The sequence below is a fragment of the Xiphophorus hellerii genome, chromosome 5 (genome assembly GCF_003331165.1).
Source record: "Xiphophorus hellerii strain 12219 chromosome 5, Xiphophorus_hellerii-4.1, whole genome shotgun sequence".
Classification (NCBI taxonomy): Eukaryota; Metazoa; Chordata; class Actinopteri; order Cyprinodontiformes; family Poeciliidae; genus Xiphophorus; species Xiphophorus hellerii.
This window is the reverse complement of record NC_045676.1, coordinates 31,633,954-31,661,727: the sequence shown is the minus strand read 5'-3', so window position 1 is coordinate 31,661,727 and position 27,774 is coordinate 31,633,954. Positions and strand designations below refer to the sequence as shown.

Genomic DNA, 27,774 nt, shown 5'->3' with positions numbered 1-27,774 from the left:
TCTCCACTCTTTAAAAGCTTTGTTTTTGTGTGAGATTCTCCTGTATTTTCCCCCCATTCTTCTTTCTTTGAACTCTGACCACCTTCTCTGCACCTATTGAGGAAAAGCACTGCAAAACTGTAATGCTGCCACCAGCATGCTGGGATGGTGCATTCTGGGTAATGTGCAGTGTTAGTTTTTCCAAGAAGTGCGACCCAGCAACATCTCCCTTTTTCTCTGGTGACAGGTCAGCAGTGCCATCATCTTTCTATTTGCAAATGAGACACACTGCTCACACAGGTAAACTTAGCTAGTTATGTAACTTCTGAAAGCAATTATGTGAGATGGATTTTACTTAGGGGTGCTAAACTGAAAGGGGCCAACAACAACTTCACTCTGCTCTGTTTAAGTTTATATTTACATTTGTATTTTAAATGTTCAAATACTAAGTTTGGTCAGTGAAACATCTGAAACTCAGGGCTTCTGTCTCACTGCTTGTACAAAAACAAACAGTTTTGATTGACACAATAGGTTACTCAGGAAGGATTAACGTGGTCCACACAAAACATGCCCTGTGCCCCGCCCGGTCTCAAATCTGCAAAATCTCCTTTAAGGAGATTGTTTAAAAAGGTCACTATTTGTCTAGGAAATAAGGCATGAATGGCTAATAAGGCCAAGGTACAGCATGGTACCTCAAACCATGTGCAGCTCAGACTACAGTACAGCTAAGCACAAGTTTATCTGTTAAAGAAAAGTGCCACGTACCACAATGCCCCTTATACCCTGTCCTACTTTATTCTTTTTTCTCTTTGAAATATTCCAAAACTCAATAAAACAAAACAAATATGAAGAAAGTATATATTTTTAATCTTCACAATGAGAACCAGCAAAAGTGGTACTGTTCATTTATTTGCTTGAGTAATCAACCAGTGACATTTAGCTGTCTCTGGTTACAAAACACAAAGATATTGTGTTTTGTAAGAACCTGCTGCCTCTGTGACCAAACTAGACCAGGCTAAAGTGGATGGATGGGTGGATGGATGGATGGATGGAGGATGATTGCATGGAAATGTAGTGTTTCCTCAGTTCTATTCATGTTTTTTTTCTTTATGCTGTTTCTATCAGTGAATCTCTCAGCTGTGGGATCAGAAAAGATGATGTGGTAAAAAATATTCTATTTCTATCATTCTACAGCTTACATCAGCTCTAAAGCTCGGCCCCTGAGTTAGAAATGATTATGATTGCAATATGAGCCCATAGCTGCACATTCATCTAAATTGTATGGTTACTGTGCTAACTTTAATCTTGCTCCCAGTGAATCCATAACACCTGTAGAGTAAGACATGCAATATAAAGAGACCACAGCAGCAGTCCTCAGGGTGTCATACAGTACCACCTCCCCCCTCTCCAAGCTTAGTACAAATCTGTTAATAACGGCCTGCGTCTGCAATGAGTTTTTCACATTCTGAAGATTAAAGCTGCCAGTTTGCAGCTCCATCAATTACTGTGTGAGCAATCTTCACACAGATTCAGCTCAGGCTTCTGTGACTAACCACCACACCTGCAGCCTGTCAGCTGACTTGCAACTTAACGTGGCATTGCATCCCATCGTCACATAACAAACCCTAAAAGCGGCGCAAATCTCCAGCAAACAAGGAATCCAAGCTAATCCTCCTAATAACTGACCCAGCCAGTAGAAGAAACACATCCCTCATTAAAATGCTGCAAGTTAGCAGCAGGTAATTTGGTGCTATAGTCTATATGTGAACAGGACCAGCAATCAGGAAGTGTCTGCTTCTGCCAACTCTTTAAACTTTTGAAAAAAGACATGCAGAAACAAAATGCAACCAGTCTTTCCTTTTCCACTCGTCTTCCTCGTGTGAAGCATAAACCCAACCTGTCAGTTTGAGTTTTATATTCCTGCCATATAAAAGGGAGAGCTGAGCTGAAAGTCTGTTTGTGTATGTCTTTATTTACGCACATACAGATAAAAAGTGACAAACGGAAGTAGAGTAAAACAAAATCAATCAATCCTAAATTCACCGTTATCACTTCTGACCACTGACAGGCTGTGGATTTATTATTTAAAAGTGTATTTACTGCAATATTGCTGTGATAACTGATTGATATCCTTGATATGCACAGAAAGATAGACAGACAGACAAACAGTCTTCAAAGTTTTTCTAACTTTTCATCAGGAATCCATGACTTCCTTTTCCCCTGGCATATAAATATGAGGTGGCAGATATCTGTCAACGAGACCCCGCAGAGATAGTTATACACTAGCACTGATACTGGCATCAACTGATATTAGTCATTTTTTCACATATCAGTAGCAGCTAATAAATAAAAACGCGCCAATATCTACAGCTGATGTTTATTTTCATATTGTTGCCGTAGTTTCAGGAGGGGAGGAGAGGAAGTTGGTCATTGGTGTTTGGTCATGTGGCAGTGACAGTAATGCAGCAAAGGATTGTGGGGAGTTTAACTAAAGCAAAAAAGCAGTGGTGAAGTCAGCGGTGTTGTGTTTTTGTTTTTGGTTGGGAAATATACATATAATATATACAATATTGCTAAATATCAGTTATGGGCCATATCCGCAATCTTAATATCAGATATTGATATTGGCACAAATTTCCATCAATGATTGAAAGATAAAAAAAACAAGTAGAACTGTGACAAACAGGCTGCATAGTTCTACATAAAACTGCAAAATTGTACAAAAGAGAACTCATCAGACAGTCGGGTCCAGATTCAGGCACTTAGAGCCCAAATCAGCTTCAATTACAAGTTTACCAACTAATACATCAGTTGAGTGTCTATGAATGAAAGTTTAGTTCAGATGTGCTCTGAGGTCACTGAACATTAAAGTATTCAACCTGTCCCAAAACAGTAAATCCAGCCTGTGCTGGAAAGTCCCACCTGGCCACAGAGGCAGCAGTGCAGGTATCCTGACAGGCCATGTTCCAGAAGCACAGCACACATGGTATCACCGAACAAGCACTGAATCACCTAATGAAATATACAACAAGAACAAGTAAACCATGTAAAACAAAACCTACTGCAGACATGTAACAATGAGGCGGCCACGCAGGCCGCGGAGCTGCAGATCACAGGAACAGCTTCCAATCCTTCCAGTTTTTGATCTTTTGTTGAGCGGTGATCAGTGTCTGGCCTGCAGCAGACCGCTTCGTCTGTCCCCTCCTCTGGTTCTGGGGCCCAATTGTTGCTTCAGCAATCCGAGCCTGCTGTCAACAGCAGCTTTAGGCAAACCTGCCTCTTGGTTTCACAGCCCTGTGCTGCTGCAGAGCCAAGTCTGCCACAGCAGCTCACTGATTAATCACACAATATGAGCACAACAACAACACGAGTTCTGAAAACCAGCTTTGACAACTGGTAGTGGTGAATGAGACACAAGTTGAGGTGACAAAACCTACAAAGTGACAAATAAAGCAGCTGTTCAGGTCGCTATGGAGACAACTGCAGGGTAACGAGCACAGAAAGCAAACATGTTTATATGACGCTGGGGAATAGTGTTTATCCAAGAGTGCTTTAACACCTGAGAAGCACGAGGCTCACATTCACAGACCCTGGCTGTTGTACGCTTAAAAATATTCAACTTGTAAGAATGTCTTACAGTCTTTAAAAATGGTCAAAATGATAATTCCTTCTGAAAGTCTTTGAAGAATTTTCCTTGGACTTTCGCTGCTTTTCAACTCATTTTTAGCTCACTTCCTAAACATTGGAAACAGAACTTCATAAATAAAACATACTGTAGATTGAGTTTTTAACAGAGACCTTTTGGTTCAGTTTGCTCCGACTTCCTTAAGAGATCCACCAATGAATCAGATGCTCACTGAGTCGGCCATCTATCACCTGAAGAACATTTCCAGGATTAAAGTACTAGTGTACAAGGTCTAGAAAAACTCACCCATGCGTTTATGTTTAGTCGCATTGATTACTGGCTAAAAAGTCAATCCTCCAGCTGCAGCTGATCCAGAACGCTGCTGCTTTAGTTCTGACTAAAACCAGGAAGATAGAGCACATCATCCAGTTCTAATGTCCTTCCACTGAGAGAATAGACTTTAAAATACTGTTAGTTTATAAACCACTGAACGGCTTAGCACCACAATGCATTAAAGACCTGCTGCTGTTGTTGTATCAACCTTCCAGAACCTCTCAGGTCTTCTGGTTCTGGTTCTGCTCTGCATTCACAGAACTAGAACCAGATGAGGAGAATCAGCATTCAGCTTGTATGAACCACAAGTCTGGAACAAACTTCCAGAAAACTGCAAAACAGCTGAAACACTTAGTGCCTTTAAAACAATTCTATAAACCCACTTGTTTAGAGTTGCTTTTAAATGAAACATTCATGAACATATTTGATATGTATGTGCTTGATGGTTTTGGTGATGGCATCTTACAAAACGTAATGTTTATTGCTTTTTCCATAATTAGTGACAGTTCAATGCTTGTATGATGTAAAACAGTTTTAATTGCCCTGTTGCTAAATAAACTTGACTTGATCGTCCCTGAAAGGCCTGTCTATAAGCGCTAACAAGTCACGCTAACAACACTTTTCGGCGTGGTCGCTGTGGGAAGATGGTTGTAGTTTGGCAACGGAGAAAGTGAACAAAGCCATTCAGTTTGTGTTGGCCACACTTTCAAATATTGACCAATTAAAGTTGAAGCAAGAGGAATGTATAAGACATATGGTTGCTGGCAAAGGTGCCATGCCTTTACTCCCTACTGGGTTGTTTACGGAGTCTGCAACTCCTGGCAAGCTTCATTGAGCTGGGACGTTCCAAATGTCATGACCAAACGTTAGCGTTTGAGTAAAATCAGATCCAGTCGTTTCAAACTTCAACAGAGACCACGAGAAAGATTTTTGCCTCATGCGTATAAAAGACGTGACCTAAAACAAAATTTAGTTTGGTGTTCGTCGATACTTTGATCTTTTACTTTGGAGAAATAAATCAAACAGGATCATTCATCTTTTCCTCCACTATCTTTCTGTCTTTCCTGCTTTCCATTACCACAAACTGAAATTTGACTTTGAAGGAAAGGTTACGCTTTTAAAGGCAACAAAGAATGATCAGTTCAGCCGAGTTGCCAGCAGCTCACTGCTCCCACAAAGATAAATCAGGTCTCCTCAGCGTCCTCCTTGCTGTGACGTCAGAGAAGTGAGTTTTCTGTGTTACTCTCGGCCTCCACAGCAACCAGAGGGGGTGTCGCCATGCTCCTCTCTCACCTAACCCAGCTAACAGCCCAACTGACTTTTATTTGCTTGTTTGTTGTTTTTTTTTAAACACATGGGTATTGTTCCAAACACTTGAATGTGCCGGACCGTAAATCATTTATGCATGGATAAAAGTGTAGGGGAAAAAAAGCCAAGACGGCTGTGGTGTGAGGCATAGGACAAAAGGGAACGGGAGCAGGTTTATAAAACCAAACATGGAGAAAAGAAAGGAAGGATTTGCTAGTGGCGCCTTAGCAACAAGGCAATGCCATGCCATCTAACCTACCACGTGTCAGTGTGTCGTAAAAATATTCAGGTCTCTTGAACTTTGTCAGATTTTGTCACATTGTAACCTCAAACTGGGGGAAAAGTTGTTGTTTTTTTCTCAACGACTCTGATACCCCTGAATAAAACTTGGTGCAACCAACTGCCTACATTGCGTGTACAATCTAATAAGCAAAACCTTGTAGTGGGAGCATCATGCTATAGGGAGAGTTTTCTACATAAGGGACATGGTCAGAGTTGATGGGAAGCTGTATGAAGAACAAAATAAAGCTGATAGAGGATGAAAAAACTTAAGACAGACGGAGGTTCACCTTCAAGCAGGACAACAACCAGAAATCATACTCAGAAATACAATGAAATGGCTTAGAGCAAAGGATGTTGATGTGTTAGAACGGCCCAGTCAAAGTTCAGGCTTAAATCCAGATGAGAAACTGTGGATAAGACTTAAACTCGCTCTCCATGAAGTCTGACTGAGCTCCAGTCACTCTGCAAAAGTGAATGTGTAAAACTGGTGGAGACGCCTGACAGCAGCAAAAGTTGGATGTACAAAGTATTGTCTGAGAGGGTCTGAATGCATATTAACTCTGGCCAGGTCTCTTGTCTGCAGAGGAAAAGCACCACAGCATGATCCTACCATCGCCATAGTTACCAGATGAAATTACACACAAGTGGATTCTTACTTTGTGGTTAAATAACTGCTGAATGCAATCGGCTTCACTGGACATTATTTATGTGTATTAGAGTGAAGTTGGGATGAATATAAATGCGTGTCAATTTCTTCTGATTTTTAATTGAAAAATAAATTTAAAGCAATCAAAAATGTTCCTTCCACTTCACAATCGGGCACCACTTCATGTTTGTCAGTTGCATAAGTATACATTAGATTGTTTGGTTGTAATGTGACAAAAAGTAAAACAAAAAGTGTGATTTTTGCAACCCAAAAAAACCAAAAAACTCTAAGATTTTAAATCTGTAAAAAACAGTAGCTGGAAGTGAACTTTGACCTTAGTTTATCCCAACTTGTAACCCATATTCTCAGCAGATAACTTCAGCTGCATTTCTGTGGAGCGATCAAGTAGAAAACATTATGAAATATTCATAAAATTCACGCTTGATTGATTTTTTTTTTCTTCTAAAAAAAACATTCACTAGGTTAGATACAGGAAGACTTGGAACCACACTGAGAGGTTTCCTGTAGTAATAAACAGGGAACTTCCTGCATAAAGGATGTCATATCATTAAAACGATATCTTAACTGTTGTAATACAAGTACAATGTTTTCATTCAGATTTGTTCATTACAGTTTACAGCCCCTGTTGCTACAGAACGTTAATATCCAAAGTGAGATTTTAACAGAACCTGATGTTCTGCATCTAAGTACATCTAAGTGGTCTGCCTGAAATAAACACATCAGGTGAATCTTTGTTCTCTGTTTAAGTGGTGGACGGAATTAAAACACCAGAATCAAGGTTACAGCAGGAATGATGTCATTTTTGGATCTGGACTGCAATGCAGGACACATAATAATATGTCGCTTTCAACAAACAAACAGGTGTACAGAAATAAACTGCCCCGGGTCTTAGATGTGCTGTCACGATACGGTGACTTTTCCACGACAGAGTTTCATTCCAGACGCGCACGTCCACGCACAGCATGATGCGGCGGTCCTGTCCCGCCTCACTTACCGGACAGAATTGGAGAGAGCTCCGTCGGGACTCGTACTCCGCTCCGACACCTTTTTGGAGTTAGAAGGAGGCAGCTTTCCGAAGGAGAAATGCGTCTGGTTGTCAGATAGATGTGGAGCTCAGGTGAGCATCCGCTGGGATCCTGGCCGAGCCGCAGCGCAGACGGACTGCGCAGCAGAGGCGGCAGACCGTGGCGGTGTTCTGAGCTTCCTCGCGACGTGATTGGGCCAGGTGGAACAGGCGCGTTCACGTGCACTTTCCACCTCTGTCGATCGCGCCCGCGACAGCGTGTGACCTCCGGTGTGATAACAAATCTGGTGCCTCAGGTGAGCTGGTGGAGTTCCGGTCAGACGTTTACATGAGCTCCGACACAAATGTCCTGATAATTGGGGCGATGAATGGTTTGTTCCTACCGCTGGTTTCTGATATGGGCCAAGATGGGCAGAGTAGCATTAGAAAGACACACAGACACCGGATAAAAAAACATCAAACTTAAATGTCAGTTTTCCTTGTTTTGTATTACCTTTATACATGAAGAACAGGGAGACTATTTTATGTGCTTTGTTCATGACTGCACTGAATTTTATTTCATCCCAAAACTGTAGTACTGTAGCAACTGAATTTGATTGTCTGTCTCCCTCAGAAAATCAAATTCAGTTCATACAACAGTCATTTTCTCCAGTCAAGAAGAAAATGACTCAACAATTAAGAAAATCCATAATTTATATAGAAGTTAAATTCTTTGGAATATTTTTCATTCATTCTTTTTTTTTTAACTCTCCTTATCTGTGCCACATTAAATCTTTCCTGTCCTGGTCATCTCTACATGTCTGGGAGCGCTGGCCAGTGTCCCAGAAATGATATGATTTCCTGCATTTTGTTTAATTGGAAGCAGCAGCAGTGATCGGTCCTCTTGTCTTTCCCATTTTGAAGTGTGGCATGAGAAGAATGCTTTAGTTTAACTTTTTGTTGAAAAAAAAATGTTCTAAATGTGGTGTTTTTGTCCCGCTGCATAAATGTACTCAAATTACAGGTATGATTTTTCTACAATTTTTCATTTTAAAGTTATGCCTCTGCAATATAAAAGAAAGTAGTGTGAGGGCTCCCTGCACAGATTTACCAGAGTGCCAGTAAAGGTGGAGGTCACTGTACAAGGCAGCACTAGGCTGCAAAATAAAATGGACATCATTTGCTTTTCTTTCAAAATTTTATGAATGAAAGTTTAGAATGACCCTAATGTAACTAAGCTCCATTAAAATCTTGGGTACACAAAGACAGTTTACCTTTACTCATTTGAACGTAGGACTACGAGTACATTTCCAGTCCCAGTCATTTCTGTCCTTTTGTTCCCTGGAAAACCGTTTGCTCCAGACGGAGCGGCGTTCCAACAGGCCACGTCTGAACTCACAATCCACTTCTAGATGAAACATGTCGCTGACGCTACGATCAACATTGTCGAAGCTTTCCTCAAGGATTATCCAGATCCTGTCAAATGTGTAGCTGTGGGTGTGGTGGGTTTGTGGGAGCATGGTGTGCGAGTGTGTGTGGGGGTGTGTGTGCATGTGGGGAGAGAGAGCACCTGGATTTAAGTAAACTCAGACAATTTCCAGTGAAAAAGCTCCACACTCCTGGCCATTGTGAGCGAGTGTGTCAACAGACCATTTACAATGAGCCGCTGGTGTCTGTAGGAAGACGGTTAACAAAATACAGGAAGGGACAGGTTACTTGAAAAATTGCCATTGTAAATCCTCATAGAGCATGTCTGCAGCAGTCAGGGATATTGTTTGTTTCTTTTCTCACACACGATGCCCTGCAAAGATATTCATACGCTTTGAAGTTTGTTTTTTTTTTGTCTTTTTTTCAAATTATGTCACATTACCACACACTCCCATGGGACTTCACTGGGAGTTTATATAAAGCAGTGCAGAACTGGGAGGTAAACAAAAAAGAATGTGTTTATTTAAAAAAGTTATTTATGGTTGAAATCAAAAAAGTATGGCATGGACCATCGAGTGCCTTTTACTCGATTACGCCAATTAGTAAATAAGAGTAAACTTGAAAGATAGAAAGGTGAGCCTGCAAAATATTGACACAGGGGGCCTCTGGGGGAAAAAAAAAAACAAATATGCCACACTTTTCAAATTTATATTTGTAAAAATGTTAACCACTCAGTTTCCTTCCACTTTTAAAATATGCACAAAATATCTCTAGAAAGCACATAAAAGTTCAGGAGGTAGACAGCTTTGCAAGGTGCTGTAGCACTCCATTTCATATCGACCGAAAACCTCTGAATTACACAATTCAGAATTCCTTTTTTGCTACTGATTGCATTTCAGTTTGCTGCTGCAAGCCCCAAATTAAAAGTCAAACTCTGAACACAGATACAGAAAGAGAAAGTTTTATTTTCCCCAAAGAGGTTGCACAACATTCCAAATCCTTTCATCTCAGCATTTGTTAACGTAACATTATTACAAAACGTGATTATCCCCTAGTACATACACAGGTACTAGAATGTTATTCTGGAGACCTTCAAGAAAAATAAACCGACAGGCTGCATTGGTCAATCCAGCATTAAAATATAGATTACAAATATATATATTTCTTTCAAGAAAATAACAGAATCTAGATTCACACCCTTAAACCGTTAGTGGGCCATAGGAAAAATACACGACATGAAGACAAATGGTTTGTTTTTTTAAAAATACATTTTAAATAGCCCCAATGACGTAAACTGGTAGCAGCCGCAAATGCTGGTCTTTACAGGCAAAAATGTATCAAGTTAATTGGATTTTGGTTCATACAGGCCTTAAACTTTTTTTTGTGTAGTCCTAAATGCATAATTGGGCATATGTGCAACATGTTTTGAAAACTAATTCATAAAGTCACTGGAGTTATTGTGCTGGATGTTTCCATCTCTGTGTGCTGTGACTGTTTGGTCCTTGGTCTGGAGGCCAGAAGCAGGAGTGTGTAGAGAGCAGGAGAAGAGATTGAAGGCACATTAAAGTGACATAAGGCTAGTCCTTCATTTTCTGGAATATAAGAGAATCTCTCATCCATTCGGTTTTATGTCCTGAAGATAGACGAGCTAAAAGCAGAGCGTGACGTTGACTAAATGATTAGAGCTTTTTTGGAAATGCTTTGGTTTTGCGAGAGATAAAAAAAGGGGGGAGATGCGCATCTCATTTAACTTGCTTTGTTCGACATGAGTTAGCAGTCAGGAGCTGGGAGTTTAAAGCAGCTCAACTTTAAACTGAGTTGAGCTGCTCAATTGCTAGCCTCTTCTATGGCTAGCAATCCCATAGAAGAGGCTGATCCAGGTCTGGCCTAGCGAGAAGTCTTGTGGGAAACCAAAACTTGATTTTGTAAACTTTGGTTTTTCGATCAATCAATGCTGGAGGTGTTGACCGGCAGACATTTGAGGCCTTACACACAGCAGCAGAGGACAAAGCACACACACTGTCTCAGCTAAATGTTAACCACATTACAAATAAAGCGCACTCCCCAAAGTCGCAGCTTGATAGTGAAAATAAAAACCAAATTACAGAATTCAAGACGGAATTTGTCCTGACAACAAAAAGCTTTTGTTTTAACTGTAGTAAAGCGATCATTTCAGTCAGCTAATACAAAAAAAAGAAAGAAAAGAACCAAGATTGTTGTGAGATTTAACAGCAGTCCTTGTCCAGTAGCTGCCGCTGGAACGCCAACATGTGTGGTGTGCTGGAATACGAACATTCATATTCTGGAGTACAAAAGGCCGTTTAGAGTTTCATAAAGTGTTTACTGCTGGACCTCCCATTCAACAAGATCTGTCCAACAGTAGAAAAAGTGCGTCTCTTATGATTTGAAAGAACGACAGAAATGATTTAGGAAGAATAGCCAAAAGGAGTTCAGGAATTTGTTCCTTTTGTTAGAAGATTTCATTTCAGAAGCTGGAAAAGCAGCAACAGTTACAGGAGGAGGAAGGTTTCTGTAGTTTCCGTGGGAAGGTTTGGTCAAGCTCAGCCAGCCGGGAGTGTTTAGTGCTCTTCCAGCCAGGAGGGACTTTCCCCGCCAGGCATTTTCAACTTGATGTGGAACTGCTTGAGAGTCTGCTCCAGCTGCTGCTGGTTCCCAGCGTAGTATGCAGCTATAGCATTGTGGAAGAGGATGAGCTGGTTATGCAACACCTTGACCTAATGGAGGGACAAACCGCAAAGAATGGACTTCAGTACACTGATCCATACACTGAGAACCTGGGCAGATTTGTTGGTCCTCTTAGGTGGAAGCTGATTTTATTGCGGCTGCATAATCTCACACTGACGATGTGTAGAAAAGAAACTCTTCATTCAAGAACATTTATTCTCATGACTGGAAAGGCTCATTTTGAAGAAATATATTTGGCGGCACAATTATCATACTACTAATAATCACTTGGCAAAACTGAATCATCATTTAAATTTGCAGACTGGTTTTTGAGTTGATGAGAGTTTCCCGGAACTCAATTACTCAGGACGTCTGGTTTTTGACAGAGGTACTTATTTTAGGTTTCCAGTAAGATGGATGGTAGAAAGACAAAAAAAGTCTCTAAAGTCCATTTTGCTGTGTGCTGTTGTCAGATGAGACTAGGACGAGTCTAAAACCAGGGATAAAAGGTGGACAAGCATGACTGCTATGGTGAGGGACCAATGAAGCTGTCTGTTTCTTTAGAGACGCTGTTAAATTGCACTCTAGTAGTTAACGCAATTAACATTTCATTTGGCCTTTCAACAGATAAACGATACATAAAATATAGGGGTGAAGCAACTACAGTTTTATGGCTGCGTTTCCATGACAAATGTGTGCAAAATGTTATCAATATTCCACTAGTTGGCGAAAAAACTAATTTGCAATTGCGGTGTTTCCATTAAACAAGAAACACAATCTCGCTTGAATAAGTCTGTTCATGCCAGAAGTCATTATAAACCGTCCTGCACTTCGTCTTTGTGGTTTGCATCAGTACCAACATCCGGTTGATGATCATGTGATTCGTGTGATGTGAAAGAATGTGTCTGTGCTGTTTTGCGAAATAAACCCATTTAAAAATCGCCTCTTCCTCCGCATCTCTCTCTCACTGCAGAACAAACAGAGGACAGCCACTGATTGTCAGACTTTTGTGGAGGAAGATAAGATTGTTGGATCAAAAATGGTTTCTCATGAAAGCATCGGCCAACTGCTGATTTCTCAAAATTAATGAAATCAGGGCAGATTTATCAACTGGCAAATTTATTGGTGCATTCCTAAATTAATTTGGGTCAAGATAGAAATATATATGTAAAAAAAAAAGAATGTAAAATGTTGTTCTCCTGGGAAATGGAGGAAGGGGAGGTTGTAAAAAAAACCGCACACACACAAGATTGAGCCATCTTGTTAATTATCTTGAATAACGGATTGTTTTTGCCACTGAACTAATTGACTCATCTTAAAAGGTTTGATTTTTCAGTGAGAGATTATAGTACAGCAATAAAAAAAATTAATTACTTCCAGGGTTTCTATACATATCCAAAAGGAGAGCCAACAAATGTGTGCCTCTGTAGATCACCACAGCAGCAAGAGCCAGAAGCCAACCTTGTTCTCCTCCAGGAACTTCAGCTTCACAGAGACATCGTTCCGCATCCTTTCAAACTTCTCGCGGTGGATCTGGAATTGCTGCTGGGATTGCTCGATCTTCAGCACGGTGTTTCCATCACGCGGCCCGAGGTTCAGTTCCTCCAAATCCGTACGATACGCGTCGTACTCGACCCTGCGCATGTTTAAATAAAGAACTCGCATCAGATCGATTAAAGTACGCGTTTACATTTTATGTAGGAACAAACGGCTCAGAATGTGTTCTGACCAGATTCCATGAAACACTAGAACAGAACTGGAGGTGGAACCAGATCGCTCTCACACAGGAATTACCTAGCAGCCTCATACTGTTTGATATTAATCATGGTGTCTTCGATTGTTTTGTCTACAAGTGTGTCCACGCTAGAGATGAAGAAGTTGATGGCAGCCAGCAAAGTCTCTCCATTTTTGGACAGAAGCTTCTGTGTGTCGGCGTTGTAACCAAACTCCTCCTGAAAAAACATATGGAAAATAACAAAACCGTTCAAGCAAACAAAGACGCTAAAACTAGTAAGACCTTAATGCAAAAACAATCTGCCTGCTATTTGTTGATGGGTTTCCTTCTCTCAAAATAATAATAAAAGAAAAATTCCAGCTCAAATGCACAAAAGACATCTGATTTGTCAGTGAATTCTTTACTAAGCAACTCCTTCAATTCTTTGGTTAAGCAGCAGATTTTATTTATTCACCCATTTCTACACACAAAATATAATTGCTAATGGTGGGACTCTATTAAAATTTTGTAATCGACTTAAAGGGTTTGTAATTAATGGATCGCAATTAGTCAAAAACATTCAATTCAAAAACCTTTTTGAAGTTTTTTTGATGTTAAATTATTGAATAAATAGACATGTGAGCTCAACAACAAATATATTACAGGTTTCTGACCTGTTATTGGTGTAAAGTGCTTTCTAGTGTTTCAGGAACTCCTGATCATTCATGTAACGTCTTTGAAAAAAATACTTCCGTAGAAATGTGGACGTTTAATTCCTTTTATATTAATCATAAGTTTGAATACAAAATGTTTGCCTGCTAAAGCCACTGCCATGAACAAACTGTCATCCAGAAAATGCAGAACTGTTAACATTAGATTATTGCTCCCTGAGCTGAATGGTTGAATTTCTGACTAAAATACATTACTTTGAGCATCCTTTTATCTTTTTTTTTATATTTTGGATTCATATTGTGTATTTAAATATATTTTGTATTTCAAAAAATATAAATATTCAAACTGTCTACTTAGAAATCTTGCCTCACCGTGACAACCCTGCGTTTAAGGCCTGAGCTTGAGGCCATTATCAATTTTAACATGTCTTTGTTTACATTTTTGTTATGCAGTAAATGGCAAATATGGCTGATAAAACATATAAATCAGTTATTTAGATTTACTGATTGAAAGAAAAATTTGTTGACTAATCATGAACAGGGCTTCCTCCAGTTTGTTGTGCTCCTCAGAGCCTCCTGTAGATGAATCCAGCCAGGTTAACCGCTCACACTGAAGCTTAAAGTCTGACTCACATGGAGCTCAGGTGACTTGAGGCTGAGGTCGGCGAAGGCGTCGCCCAGCAGCTTCTGAGTCTGCATTATTTGGGAAAGCTGACTGGCCAGCGCCTGAGCCAGCTTGATCACATTCTGGTACTTTCTCTTGTTTTCGCGGAGCAGCTCGATCTGCGCCTCCAGCTCCAGGTCCACGGTCTTGGAGCCGCGGCCCAGCTTCTCCGACAAGATCTGCCGGGTGCACTGCAGAGGACAGCAGAGTTATGATCACAAACACTCGCACTGAGAGGAGCCTACGCTTGGAATGACACACACAACTTTTTTATGAACTGCGACGCTGTTAGAACTCTGATGGAGTCAGCTGTACATTGTCCAAACCCCTCCATTACACATTTGTGAAATACATCCATTTTGACACAGCTGAAAAACCACCACATCCAAGTGCAAAACCTTTTTAGCAAAAAAAAAAAGAAGTTTTTTTTTGTTTTTTTTTAAACTGCCATGTATCTATTAAATTTATTTGCAGTTTCATGGTTAATGGAAACACTGCTACTGTAATAAAGTGACAGAAGATAAATAGGAGGGACAAGGAGAGAATAAGGAAATGGACAGAATAAGAAAAGAAGCGCAGAGATTTACTTTATATGTGTTGATGCTCCACTTTCTGACTAGGTCAAGTTTTTCCATGGCGGGGTTCTTCAAGTCGTCTGACAGGACCACCGCTCCGCTGCCCGGTGGAGTTTTCATTGTGCCTGGATAGTTAAACGTCATTCACTTAGTGACTCAATTATTAATATTAAAAGGAGAAAGAAAAACTCTATAGATAGGAGCCGATGTCTATACTTCTTAAAACAGGTTTTTTTCTGATTGTCAGAACTAAAAAAGGACAAAGCTCAGAAATAATGTTTAAGAAATTAAGAATAATAATTAAAATCACGAGCCTTTTCGGAGCTGAAGAGAGGATTAGAGATGTTTTTATAGACATTAACAAACTAAAGAGGAAATGGAAAGACAACTGAGAATGCAGAAAAACAATCAAGTGAAAATTCAATAAAACAGCAGATGTATATACTGTATATATATATACAGTACAGACCAAAAGTTTGGACACACCTTCTAATTCAATGGGTTTTCTTTATTTTCATGACTATTTATAAGGCAAGAAATCCCATTTATTAACCTGACAGGGCAGGTTGACCTATGAAGTGAAAACCATTTCAGGTGACTACCTCTTGAAGCTCATCAAGAAAATGCAGAGTGTGTGCAAAGCAGTAATCACAGCTAAAGGTTGCTGCTTTGAAGAAACTAGAATATAAGGGGTATTTTCAGTTGTTTTACACTTTTTTGTTTAGTGCATATTTCCACATGTGTTATTCATAGTTTTGATGCCTTCAGTGTGAATCTACAATGTCAATAGTCATGAAAATAAAGGAAACTCATTGAATTAAAAGGTGTGTCCAAACTTTTGGTCTGTACTGTATGTATATATATATATATATATATATATATATATATATATAGTAAACTGATTGATGTACCGTTAGATTTTTAGTGAACCAGGTCACTGTGTAGGTGATTACGAGGATTTCCCTCTGTTAAACCAGACCAGTTAAACATACAGACATTACAAGCACATTTGGGACACTTATGGTCTGAATTTTTAGTCGATGTTTTTCACTCAGAATGTTAGTAGCAGTGAAGTGAGCCAAAATAATCAGGAGCGGCAAATAAATGTGGGCTTACTATGACTGACAATATAATGAGATATATTCTGAAAATCATGCAGCATTGGTGCAACTGTTGCCCAGAGGTTTGAACAAGCGAAACACAAACAGAGTGGCGAGAGCTGAAGAGTGTGTAATGTTTGACGATGAGGACGTCCAGAAGCTCCACACTGAACCATCGCAGTTAAACTGTGGCTGAAATGCAGAGGAATCAAAGTGAGCGGAAAGGAGGCAGCCTTGGCTGCAGGCAGGTTTTATGCTCCGTCTATGAACAGTGGGGTAGCTGGCCCTCACTAGCACCAACTCACCACGTTCCTGCTGGGCAGTTGGTGTAGGTAAAAATATCAATTCATCAATTCTTTGAGTTCAGTTTTACAATTCTGAAAAACCTGTGGGTCGCCATGGTGACAAGCAGCTCACACTGTCACTACATCAGCTGGCTGTCATATAAAACAGTTCATCTTGAGTTTATTTGCATTTGGCAAGCAGCTATTGGTGGGCATTAAATTGGACATATTAATAACCTAAATCAACCAATCAGACTCAACCCCCCAAAACACAGCTTACTGCTCTTGTTTGTCAGAAACTAAAATGGAGGTGGTGCGTTGTTCTAAATCTGGCAGCTTGACATCATTTGCGACCAGCGCCACAGTGATCTTGTGATGATACAGTTGGCTCCGATACAGAATAACTTGGAAAAATCAATCTATAAATGCCTCAATTCATTAATTGAGAATTGGAACTGAGCATCAAGACCTGCTATGTGAGCAGAGCTTTAGTCATCTGATCCAGGTGTTGGACCAGGGAGGCCCTCGAGGACTGGAGCTTGAAAATCCTGATCTAAGATATCGAGACATTTGCCAACATTCCCATAAAACGATTGGATCTTTGTCTGATCAGCTCTTCCTCCATTATGTGAGTAAGGCCCCGTTTAGAGTACTCTGTGCCACCTTCTGCAAGGATAAAAGACTGCGAGCAGGAACCGGCAACAAGTTGGAAATGTAAAAGGAATTTCTCCCAGACAGAGCTTGTTAAGGTTCTAAAATTTGTTTCAGAAAGATTCGCATCTAAATCACCGTAAAGAAACTTAAGACTATTTCAGCTAGACGTGCTGATGCAGAGGAAATATTTAGAGAGCCCAGAAGCAAAAAAGGGAAAGAGTTTTGTCATGAATGAAGCGCAGCCTGCAGAAACAAGCAGAAGATTAAAATGCGTTAAGTTATGATTCATGATCGTCTAATTGAAACATTGTAGCTTCAGGTACCTGAGTCCGCCTGACTATCGCTGAAGGAGCGCGCCAGGCGGCTGGCGACAGCCGAGCTGGGAGCTACAGGACTCACAGGAGAAGAGGGCAGGCTTGCCGACTCTGGGAAACATTCACAGTTATGATTCAGCAGTAGATTTACTTCCTGCCATTAAATTATAAACGGGGATATCCCCATCAGTGTTGACCCCTTTTTATAGTAGTGTTTATGCTGCAGACAAGAGTGCACAAATGTACAAAAGGGCTTCCTGAACTGCTGAGGAGAACAACGTGGAAAATAACCATGGCAACACTGAGGTGAACAGGCTGTTACAGCTCTCTGCTCTACAGGGAGGCTTTTATTAGAATTTCTAACAAGCACCTGACGATGAAAAGGATATGAGGGTTACAACCAGGAGATCAGAGCAAACTCATTCAATTCCAATCAGCGCCCTCTTCCTCACATTCAAATTTGGCCTTTCAGTAGAGATTAAAACAAAGGTGGAAAACTGGGGCACGTGCAGATTGTTAGGCCTGTTATGATCATGAATTTTGTGGGACGATAAATTGTCCCAGTAATTACTGCGATGCACAATAATATTGTTGTTTGAGACCATTTTCAAGTAATATACTGATAATGACATAAAAATAGAAATTTGCTCTCTCAAAGATTAATACAATCTAATTTTGTAAAGAACGCCTGACACTGGAACTAGACAGCCTAAATAAAAAACATCAAAAACAATAAATAAAAAGAACATAAACACACTACTGAAACCAGAAATGAAATGGATTGTGAAGTCTCTAAAAAAAAAAAGCCCTTCAAAAAAATATCAGAATGGAAATGATTAAGTTCATTTTGTTTTATCCTGCAACTAATTGCTTATTGAAATTGGCTTACAGATTGTAAACATAACGTGTTCATATAATCAAAAAGGACGAAAAATAAAAAGTCTGACTAGCAGACTCCTGCTACACAAAACTTAACAGTGGTTGAACAGAAAAACAAAAAGAAGGGGAAAACAGGGGGTTGGGGGGGGTAATTGTTTACCTTTGTGTGGTCCTGATTCTATGACGCCCTCTGGTGGTGAGACGAAGCTGCTAGCAGAGACAGAAGAGTCCGAGACCTTCACGCTCCCTGGGGGAGCGGAGTGGGAATCCTGTGGAAATGAGACTTCTGTTCACAGTGGAAGTGGAAGCTCACATGTGGTCACCTTCCTAAAATGATGGCCTAAGTCAATTAATGCAAAAGGTGATTTTTGCAAAAAAAAAAAAATTAATAAAAAATAATATATAAAATTGCTATCTCTCTCTTTCCAAAAGATGTTTTAGGCCAAAAAAATAAATAAATTACTCGACTACAAAATGACCATTATTTTAGGATGGTGAGAATATTTAGCAGAGACTTGCTGTACTAAAAGTTTTAGGTAAAGTTCGACTGTTAAGAAATAACGAGACTGAGGAGAGAGTGAAGATGCCAAAGACTGCGCCCAGAGGCCTACCCTGAGGAACACCTTGTCTGGACTCTGATCCAGGTCTCCATTGCTGGTGACGGGGATCTCAGCGGCTGAGCCTCGGTGACAATCAGCCATTGTGCTCTCCTGGAACCAGGAGGAGAAATGGAGCCGTTACTGGAGCAGAAGACAGAGAAGTCAAAGAGCTCTCCAACCAACACAACTGTGTTCTGCCACCTTCTGGACAACACCGCAATAATATTGGTCAAAATCTAAACAAACTTCCCAGTGAACAATCATCTGAATATTATACATTACATGGCAAAAGTATTCACAACAGCTGGATTTTCACTTTTTGACAAGTTGCAGCCACAAACCTAAAAAGAAAGTTGTTGCTTCTTTAGTCAACAAACAAAAAGATGACCGCCTTCTGAGAAGGAAGACAAATTCAGAAAATTGTGTGTTGACTATATTGTTGTAGAGGTCAAACAGAAAGGGTGCACAGATTGCAGTTTTCTGACCGATCGGCGATTACCGATATTTAAAAAGCCTGACTTTCCGATTCCAATGTTTTGGTCTGAAATGTTGCTAAATATAGCGAGAATATTGCTGAGTAACCAATGGAGTGACTATTAACTGCAAATGTGCAGACGTGACCTGGTGGGTCGATCTGACAATCAGGCCTCTCACAGAAGAGCAGAGGACAGAGGCTGATTTAAGATCGAGGAATAAGATCAGCTTCAGATGCAAGTATCGGCCGATCACCAATCACCAAAATTAATTACATTCGGAGCAGCTTTATCAGTGCACCCTTATTAAACAGGGTTAAGTTGTCAAAATGGATTTCAAACTTTAGAAAAAAAAAATTTTAAATCGCAGGAGGAGCTGCAGAGACACACAGCTCTGGTGGGAGGGTTTACTGACAGGACAAATGGCAACTATGCCCTCTCAAAATCTGACCTTAAAGACATGCAGCTTCAACTGCAGAAAAATACAACAAAATGTATTTTTTAAACCAAAAAAAAAAAGTTCCAAGGCGCTGAAAAATGTATCATCTCAAGCTCGAACTTTCTTTAAATCAACCAGCAGGTTGAAAGGAGATTTTCATGATCATGTTAAATGTTGACCAGGACATCCAGCTCTAGTCCAGCCAAAGTCTGCGTCAGTTATCAGCACTACCGTATTTTACAGCACACATACTGGCTGATTACCAGACAACGCGATGCAACATGCAGAGAGAACGACACGTTTTCCTTTTGCACAGCTAACACCAGGTGTACAGGCATTATGGGTGTATTCAAGACCTTACCACCAAGTCAGTCATCTTAGGTCGACTATTGTATTACAGTTTCTGTCATTCTAATTAAAGGTTGATTTAAAAAAAAAAAAAAAAAAAAAAAAAAATCCTGCGAAAGGGAGATGAAATAAACTTCACATACTTTTCAAAAAGGGGTAAACCGCTAAAAACAATAAAAGCCTAGAAAAGTTTTTCAGCACGTTCGAATGGCGCCGTTTGTGTGACGCACACAAACAGAAGAGGAACTGTGTCTAACAATAAGAGAGAACTACAAAAAGTTCCTAAAGTCTAAAAGCTACTATTGACTGTTAACTTAGAAAACAGATCCCATTTCTACAGCTGGAACCTCAATGTGAAGACGTATAGTCTGAAAATAAAGACTGTTCTGAAACATGTGTGAGCTGCCTCCCTGGAGAGCCACAGGGTGTGGCTACACACACTTTACATACGCTAGTTATAGACTCGGGGCTCGGTTTAATTTTACAACCTAATCAGTGTGGAGCTGGAAACTGGGACACTGACCTAATCAGCATGACGCTCTGAAGCTACTCCATGAGGTTTAACTGTGAAAGTTGCAGCTTCAAACGGCTAAAACATTATTTATGAACAGTTTAGACTGTCAGGAAACGCTGAATAAGATCTTTCATGCAGTGTGTAAATAATTCAAATAGCTGCCAGATCATTGGGTAACAGGATCCTGGTCTTGTAAACCAAATGTTTCATTTTGGAAGTTTTGTTCATACTAATCCACTAAAATATTTGTAAAACACTGCTTTTATTTGATTAAAAAAATTACAATTTATGATCCTACCAACAGTTTATTCGACAAATGAACTGATGAGTAAGCAAACAAAAAGTTAAAGACAGAAGAATATAATATACATGAATGAAATAAAAAGTGATCAACAGTACAGGATAAAAGGTAAATAAATAAACTTCGATTTGATCAAATATTGGGAGCTGAGACAGATGCATAATTCAGCCCTAAATAATTCATGTAGGTCTGTTCCCACCAGGCCTATTTTTGATGTAATAATGTGTTTAAATCAATATTTACATTGGACAATTTTTTTTGTGAATTTGAACTTATCGTTGCTTGAACAGGTAATTTACATGTTTAAAGTACTTTGGAGTATTTGGGTGATCCAAGGTTTCGTTGCAGCACAACAGCCATTCATGAGCAGCTGAAGAGACGACAGCGGTTACCGAGACGACGCTGGAGGCCAGATCGTTTTTAACCTGCACAGTAAACTGTGAGGGAGACTCCTGTCTGTGTTTATGCAAAAAGTAGTGTTAATCATTCAAGTTTGAATGATTAACACCCTACAGCAATCAGCTTTCAAGTACTTAACTGTAAAGATAAAGTAAATAAACTAATCATGTTTAAACCAGGGGTTGCACAGTGGATCAGTTGGTAGAGCTGTTGCCTTGCAGCAAGAAGGTCCTGGGTTCGATTCCCGGCCCGGGGTCTATCTGCATGGAGTTTGCATGTTCTCCCTGTGCATGCGTGGGTTCTCTCTGGGTACTCCATGACTGTCAGGTTAATTGGTCTCTCTAAATTCTCCCTAGGTGTGTGTGTGTATGTGGTTGTTTGTCCTGTCTGTCTCTGTGTTGCCCTGCGACTGGCGACCTGTCCAGGTTGACCTTGCCTCTCGCCCGGAACGTTAGCTGGAGATAGACAGCAGCACCCCTCCTGACCCCACAAGGGTTTTAGAAAATAGATGGATTTAGGTTTAAACCAGACTAATCAAATGAATTTACGAACCATATAATTGTTTATGGGAGAGTGGTGCTAACATGATTTTTCCTTTGGAGTTTCATTTTTTTTCCTATTAGACATTCTGAAAGCCAACTTGTTTATTTCTAGATACCTTTTTTATAATAAAATGACAATAAATGACATAATATGGTAAACGCCATAACAAATTCGATTTGTTATGATAGAACTGACATGTCTTACATTTAACAAAATTCACTTTAAAATGCAAATATTTGCTTACATATTTTAAATGATTTTGATGACATTTTAAAAACAAATATGTACAAAATATTATTTTCTTCATTTTGAAATGTAGCTCAGATGGAACCAGCCAACCAGCGGAGGCGGGCACACAAACACACACACACACACACACGCTGGTGCAGAATGCACCCAGGTGCTTTGCTCTCTTTCACACACACACACACACACACACAAATCAAGTTTGATGAAAAACATCTTCAACTTTTTGAAGTTAAAATTAAAGAAAACAAAACAAAAAATAAAGTTGACAGAATTAGGTGCTGAGTAAAACTAATGTTGGTTTTGTTGACTAGTCACGGCAGCCCTATATGACCTTTATGATTCTCACTCAGTTTTCAAATAATAATATAAAATTTGCTTTAATATCTGAGTGGAATGCGTCTCTTTGTTGCAACAATTTAAAAACATAATGATTAGCAGAGTCACCATTTTAACTGTACATTAAAAAAAGGAAAGTAATGAGCAAGGAGCTGATTTTAGCATATGTGCCAAAGTGTGTTGACTGTTGTATTATGTGACAGAGCCATACATAATGAAAGGCCATGGGACACCAGCATGCAGGCAGCACACACAGGCCTGGCTCTACCTGTCTGACTGCATGCTGCACATCGGACTGCTTCCAGTCTGATGCTCCACTTTATCTGATTCAGGGGCGTTAAGACAAACAAACAAAGGTAACTAAAGTTTTGTAAAGTAGCTAGTAAACTTTATTTTTCATTAGAGCTCTACCAAAACTATACATGTAGGCCGGTCACAATAAATTTTGCTGGACGACAAATTGTTCCAGAAGTTATTGCGATAAACGATAATATTGCTGTTTTGAGACCATTGTTACGAAATACAATGGTAATGACAAAATAATAGCACATGAACACATTCTAAAAGATCAATAAACTTTGAATTCTAATGAACATTTAACACTGGAACTGGAAGACGGTTTAAATCTCCAAAATAAATAAACAAAACAACAAATAAAATGAACTATGAAGTCTGTACACAGAATTGTCCTTCAAAAAAAAAAAAATTAAAAAAAAGGGCTGGTTGAGACCAAAGCACCAAACTGAAGACTTTTATCATACAGTTTTTGGTAGAAAGAGAAAAAAATTTAAAAAAGAGAACATGAACGGTAAATCATTCTAAAGGAAATTGTTGAGTTTGTTTTAATTTATCATGCGATTAATTGATTTATTGATTATTGTATATACTTAGGTATATATGCCTTGTTTTATATGGCAACCATTTAAAGGATGGGACCTGAACATCAACCAATTATGATGCCTCAAGAGTCAAACACACCGGAGACAGCGCACGCGTGCACACACACAATGGTAAAGAGGCTCCAATCGACTGAGTCATGTAAAGTGACAGGATGTAGTTTGAATCCCTACAGCTTGCTGCCCTGGAGACGAGCCAGACTGGTGAGGGAGTGACTGGTGGAAACAACAATCCCATTGTCCAGCCTGCTACGTCAGCAAATAAGGAAATGCTCATATATTGCCTCTTGACTGCAGAATGTGCTGCATGATGTGGGACTGCAATACAACGGAACAACCACAAATAAATGAATCTGTAAATTGACCCATGATCTGCTGTGATCAGCGCAGATGTTCTGATGTTCAATAAATGCAGCAAAACTAAGAGCTTCCAAAAATATTCAGTCTATAAACATAAACCAACATCATTTATGTTGAAGCACTTTTAAGTGTAATAACTAAAATGAAAAAAAAGTATTTGGGATATGTGCTTTATTTATTAAAGAATTAAAAACCACTTTATCTACGAACCTGCAGCACATTTTTAATCCTTCATTCGTCGATAATCTAATTTGGAAGGTCAAAAAATAAAAAAAATAAAAAATCTAAATCAGTCAGTAAAAGCCTTATTGGTGCATCTTTGGGAACCGTCAATGCAATTAGCACAGCAACCCTGAAGTGACATCAGGCAACAGTCTGAAGACTGCAACCAAACTAAAGGATTTATAATATTCACTGCAAAAACCTGCAAAGAAATAATTACTTGTTGCAAGGTGAAATTATTAAAGTATAACACTTTGTAACACAATAAAATGCATATTCAGAGTTAAATTAGTTTGCAATGAGACAGAGAGAGAAAAAATCTGCACACTTGATCTTCTATGCAGAAATGCATGAAGCGGATCACTGAGCAACAGCCTGCCAGTTGGGAAGAATGCCACCAAGCCCACAACCAACATCAGCAGGTTCCTTCCAAAAGCTCCAGCAAAGCATCTTAAATCCAACGCACAACTTCAGACTAAAGCAAAGACAGAATATGCAACAAAAGCACCCTAATAATTCATTTCTAAAAAAGAAGCACAATCACGTGCAACTGAATAAATGGATTTAACAGGAAGAGCCCACCACCATTACTGGAAACCAAGAAATAAAACGCGACAGGCTGCAGCGCAGAGAGGAAGTGCCAGAAAGGCTCGATTTTCAATAATGAATGTAAATAAATATCACCTTTGTTTCTGAGAGAGAATCTCCGTTTCCCTTTGGTGTTCCGGCCGATTCAGCCTGGAGTTTAGCCCCGCTGCCCACCCTGCTGGATGCCACGGTTCCCGACAGAGGACCCTCGTCCTGCACCTGAGCATCCTTACTGCGTGACTCTGCGGTTTCTTCATCACTGTTAATATCAATCTCATACAGTACGTCAGCTTTGTCCTCTCCTCCCCTGCTACTGGGTGCTACCTCTGGAGGCACATCCTCACTCAAACTCTCCTCTGTTTCATCAGCCTCCTCACAATCCCTCTGAGGGTCCTCTGCTGAGGTCTTCCCCGACTCAGCCTCAAGACTAACTTCAGACATCCCTGAAACAAGACACACAGGACAGGATGAAGACGTCCACATGCTGCACTGCAAACGTACGATAGAACACCAGTTGGACAAAGGGATCCACTTTTTTTCACTTCCAATACCGACCAAGATATCTGAGGTTCAGTATCGGCTGCAGCCGATCAGATACAGGAAAAACAGATGAATTGACTTAAAATGTTTCTTTTTTAAACATACAAAATGTACCCAAATACCAATTTATTTGATACCTTTGCACCATTACAGCTAATTCAAATACACAAGCTTAGTCAAACATGTAAGAGCAACACAACTTTAATTTGTTCAGTCAGTGCAATTAGGAGGATAACAGCCAATGTAAAACACTTTTTTTTTTAAACTGAGAAAAACTTTAGGTTGCTTGGTGAAATATGCAAAAACAAACTGCAACAAACCTTTCAAATGGTTCTGCAAGTGCAAACAGGAATTCTAAATAGAACATAAAATAAATTTGGCACATCGACACTGATGACATGCCATGAAAATTATTTTTCAATATTGGGACAGATGCACATTAATATTGGAGCGCTACATCTTCGTTAGCAATACCGTTGAGTAGCGAGAAAAGGTGCTTTTACAAAGTATTCCTAACCCTTCGATTTTTCCACGTTTGTGTTACAAATACAGAAAAGAGAAACAAAAATGACACTTTGCTTTAAAGTCCTGAATAAAAAAAAACTGAAAAACTTTTGGATTCAACCCATTTTACTCTGACACCCCAAAAGAAACCCAATGAACAAATTGTCTGCAGGTGTCAACAGGCCGAGCAACAAAAGCATTATTCATAGAAGCTGAGCTGCAGCTCAGGTGGGAGAGTCTGTCCTGGATGTAACCAGAGGTTCTCAGGACTCACTGTCCTGCATGCTTAATGCGTTTCCCTGCTGTCACACACGCGCACACACACCTTAACGAGTTAGCGATCTGCAGGAGAGATGCAAATCTTTCAGTGTCCAGCAATTCAATTCCAATTTTTAGGGTTAAACAATTTTTGATTAAGAAACCATTTTTCCTAATCAGACGAGAGATTCTGTTTAAATTATATGACAGTGTAACCAAAGATAACTTTTATTTAAAAGAATTCTACAAAGTTCCATACACTATCAAATTCCATCAGTTTACAGTTAAACAAAATAGGTTTGTGCATAAAATTATGTACGGTAACTTAAATTACCAGTATTAAGTTAGCGGAGCTCCCAGGCTCTTTCTCAAATCGACAATAATCTGTGGTTAGACTGAAAACTTCTGTTCACAGACTCTCTCCACCCAATCGGCCTCAGCTTACAGTGGAATGTAGTTCTGTAAATTTACCCAGAGGGGGCTAAAAACAAATGCACACCATACTCTTCTGATTTTATTTTTTCAATATTCAATAACTTTCTTGTGTGAACACCACCAAAAAGATAACTGTAGCCAACAAGGCCAGCTGAGCCTCCATGTAGAGTAGATATGCTCAAAGCCACAGTCAGGTGTTCCTATGTTCACACCTGCTCTGAAAACAATCAGGACAACAATTACCTTCCTCTTATAGCAGGTCTCATCAACTGTGACCATACAGAAATCCAGTGTCAGCTGCCTTATCTTCAAATCTGTACCTTTATTTTATTATTACAATTGACAAATATTAGCACATAGCATTTGTTCCTCTGTGTAACAGCCTCACACCCCGGAAGAGACTCAATAGTTGGCAAGGTTGGGTGGATCGCCTGTTGCAGCACAGTCACGTGACGAAGGTATCAAAAAGTACTATTAGTACTATTTCAATCCAGAATCGTCCCGTTTTGGCTCAAGTGATCGCCTCAAATAAGCCAGACAAAATATTTTAAAAGCAATAGACTAATATAAGAAACGTTTCAGAGTAAAACACTCATGCCCACACATCTGAATTAAGGTGAACGTCTGACTAGCAGACGTTGACGCTCCTAGCCTGGGGTAATGCAGCTAAACAGCAGACGACAAAACTCAAGGAAAATGTCTACTAAAGCATGTTACTTGGCTAAAAACTGAAACATATTTTTGATTGGAACGCATACAAAGCCCAGCGGGGGAATGACAAATGCTGTAAAGTTGGAGACGTTACCTCTCTGCGGATGCGGCTAACTATTAGCTGCGAACTGCTAGCCGTCGCAGTAGTTCTCTGAAACCTTTAAGCGCTGCCTCTCCGCCAAAACCAGAGGTTCTCTTGAAAGTTGTTGCGCAGACTGTTGGTGCAAACTCTGCGCATAAACTACTACCTGGACATCAGTGGTTCCTAACACTCAAGCAAGGCAGAAGTGATGTCTAGACCCCGGAAAGACTCCAATACCAGTGCAGGCCCACAAAGCTATTATTATCAGAACAAAAGCTTTGGAGTACGCGGGCTCCCCCTGTTGATGTAAGATGCTCTTTGCAGTTTGGCAACTCTAAATTTTAGGATTCATCGCCAAAAAAAACCAAAAAAAAAACTTTATTAAATATTAAGGCATCCTCAAACCTGGAGCATAAATATTTTAAACCTGATTATTTTTACTGAGTTTGATATTTTACAAGCACTACAGTACTGTACAGCCTCACCTTTGCTCATATTGTGTTATGTTGCTACCACAAACTTGAATGTATTTTATTTAGTGTATGTGCAAGGAGACTAACACAAAGTAGTGGAAAATTGTTAACTGGAAAATAAAAGATGCATGGTTTTAATTGCATACTTTTAAAGCATACTTTAAATCATTACAGTTACATGTCCTTTAGATCAGCTTTCTATCAGCGCAGCACATGTGGAGTTTGTAATTGTTACAGATTTACTTTGCAAAAATTCTCAAGCTCAGTTAGCATTGATTTTCAACCCTACTTGTGGATCTATTGAATTTAAATCTTTACTTTTACTCGGCCGTTCTGACA

General features: G+C 39.7%; 2 protein-coding genes across 5 annotated transcripts in view; both read right to left on the bottom strand.

Annotated features, from left to right (window-relative positions):
* fhdc1 (FH2 domain containing 1) overlaps nucleotides 1-7,782 on the bottom strand; it is a 32,477-nt gene extending 24,695 nt beyond the window's left edge. Inside the window, exon 1 of one of the 2 annotated variants that reach the window (XM_032563022.1) lies at nucleotides 7,189-7,782. The gene's annotated coding sequence lies outside the window, so the exon portion shown is untranslated. Of the gene's footprint in view, nucleotides 1-2,901; nucleotides 3,347-7,188 lie in introns of those variants that run through there. The other variant, XM_032563023.1, reaches the window with a different exon arrangement.
* Nucleotides 7,783-10,567: 2,785 nt separating this feature from the next.
* arfip1 (ADP-ribosylation factor interacting protein 1 (arfaptin 1)) lies at nucleotides 10,568-27,238 on the bottom strand. 3 transcript variants are annotated; one of them, XM_032562686.1, is made up of 10 exons: nucleotides 26,975-27,238; nucleotides 24,529-24,875; nucleotides 18,777-18,875; nucleotides 18,326-18,434; nucleotides 17,296-17,397; nucleotides 14,947-15,059; nucleotides 14,329-14,550; nucleotides 13,105-13,262; nucleotides 12,772-12,946; nucleotides 10,568-11,360 (listed from the first exon to the last, which is right to left on the bottom strand). In XM_032562686.1, the coding sequence occupies exons 2-10, from the start codon at nucleotides 24,871-24,873 to the stop codon at nucleotides 11,205-11,207; spliced, it is 1,479 nt and encodes a 492-aa protein (XP_032418577.1). In that variant the 5' UTR covers nucleotides 24,874-24,875; nucleotides 26,975-27,238; the 3' UTR covers nucleotides 10,568-11,204. The 3 variants fall into 3 exon arrangements, with proteins under 3 accessions (XP_032418577.1, XP_032418580.1, XP_032418578.1); XM_032562689.1 differs by lacking the exon at nucleotides 24,529-24,875 and having other exon boundaries at nucleotides 26,975-27,237; XM_032562687.1 differs by lacking the exon at nucleotides 17,296-17,397 and having other exon boundaries at nucleotides 26,975-27,236.
* Between the last annotated feature and the right edge of the window lie 536 nt (nucleotides 27,239-27,774).

What these genes read in the sequence shown, in the direction of transcription:
- arfip1 (XM_032562686.1), bottom strand. Translation starts at nt 24,873, where the DNA reads ATGTCTGAAGTTAGTCTTGAGGCTGAGTCGGGGAAGACCTCAGCAGAG. An exon ending in ATTCTCTCTCAGAAACAAAG is followed by an intron (nt 18,876 to 24,528) that starts GTGATATTTATT and finishes TCCTGGTTCCAG; the next exon opens with GAGAGCACAATGGCTGATTG. An exon ending in CGATAGTCAGGCGGACTCAG is followed by an intron (nt 15,060 to 17,295) that starts GTACCTGAAGCT and finishes TTAACTATCCAG; the next exon opens with GCACAATGAAAACTCCACCG.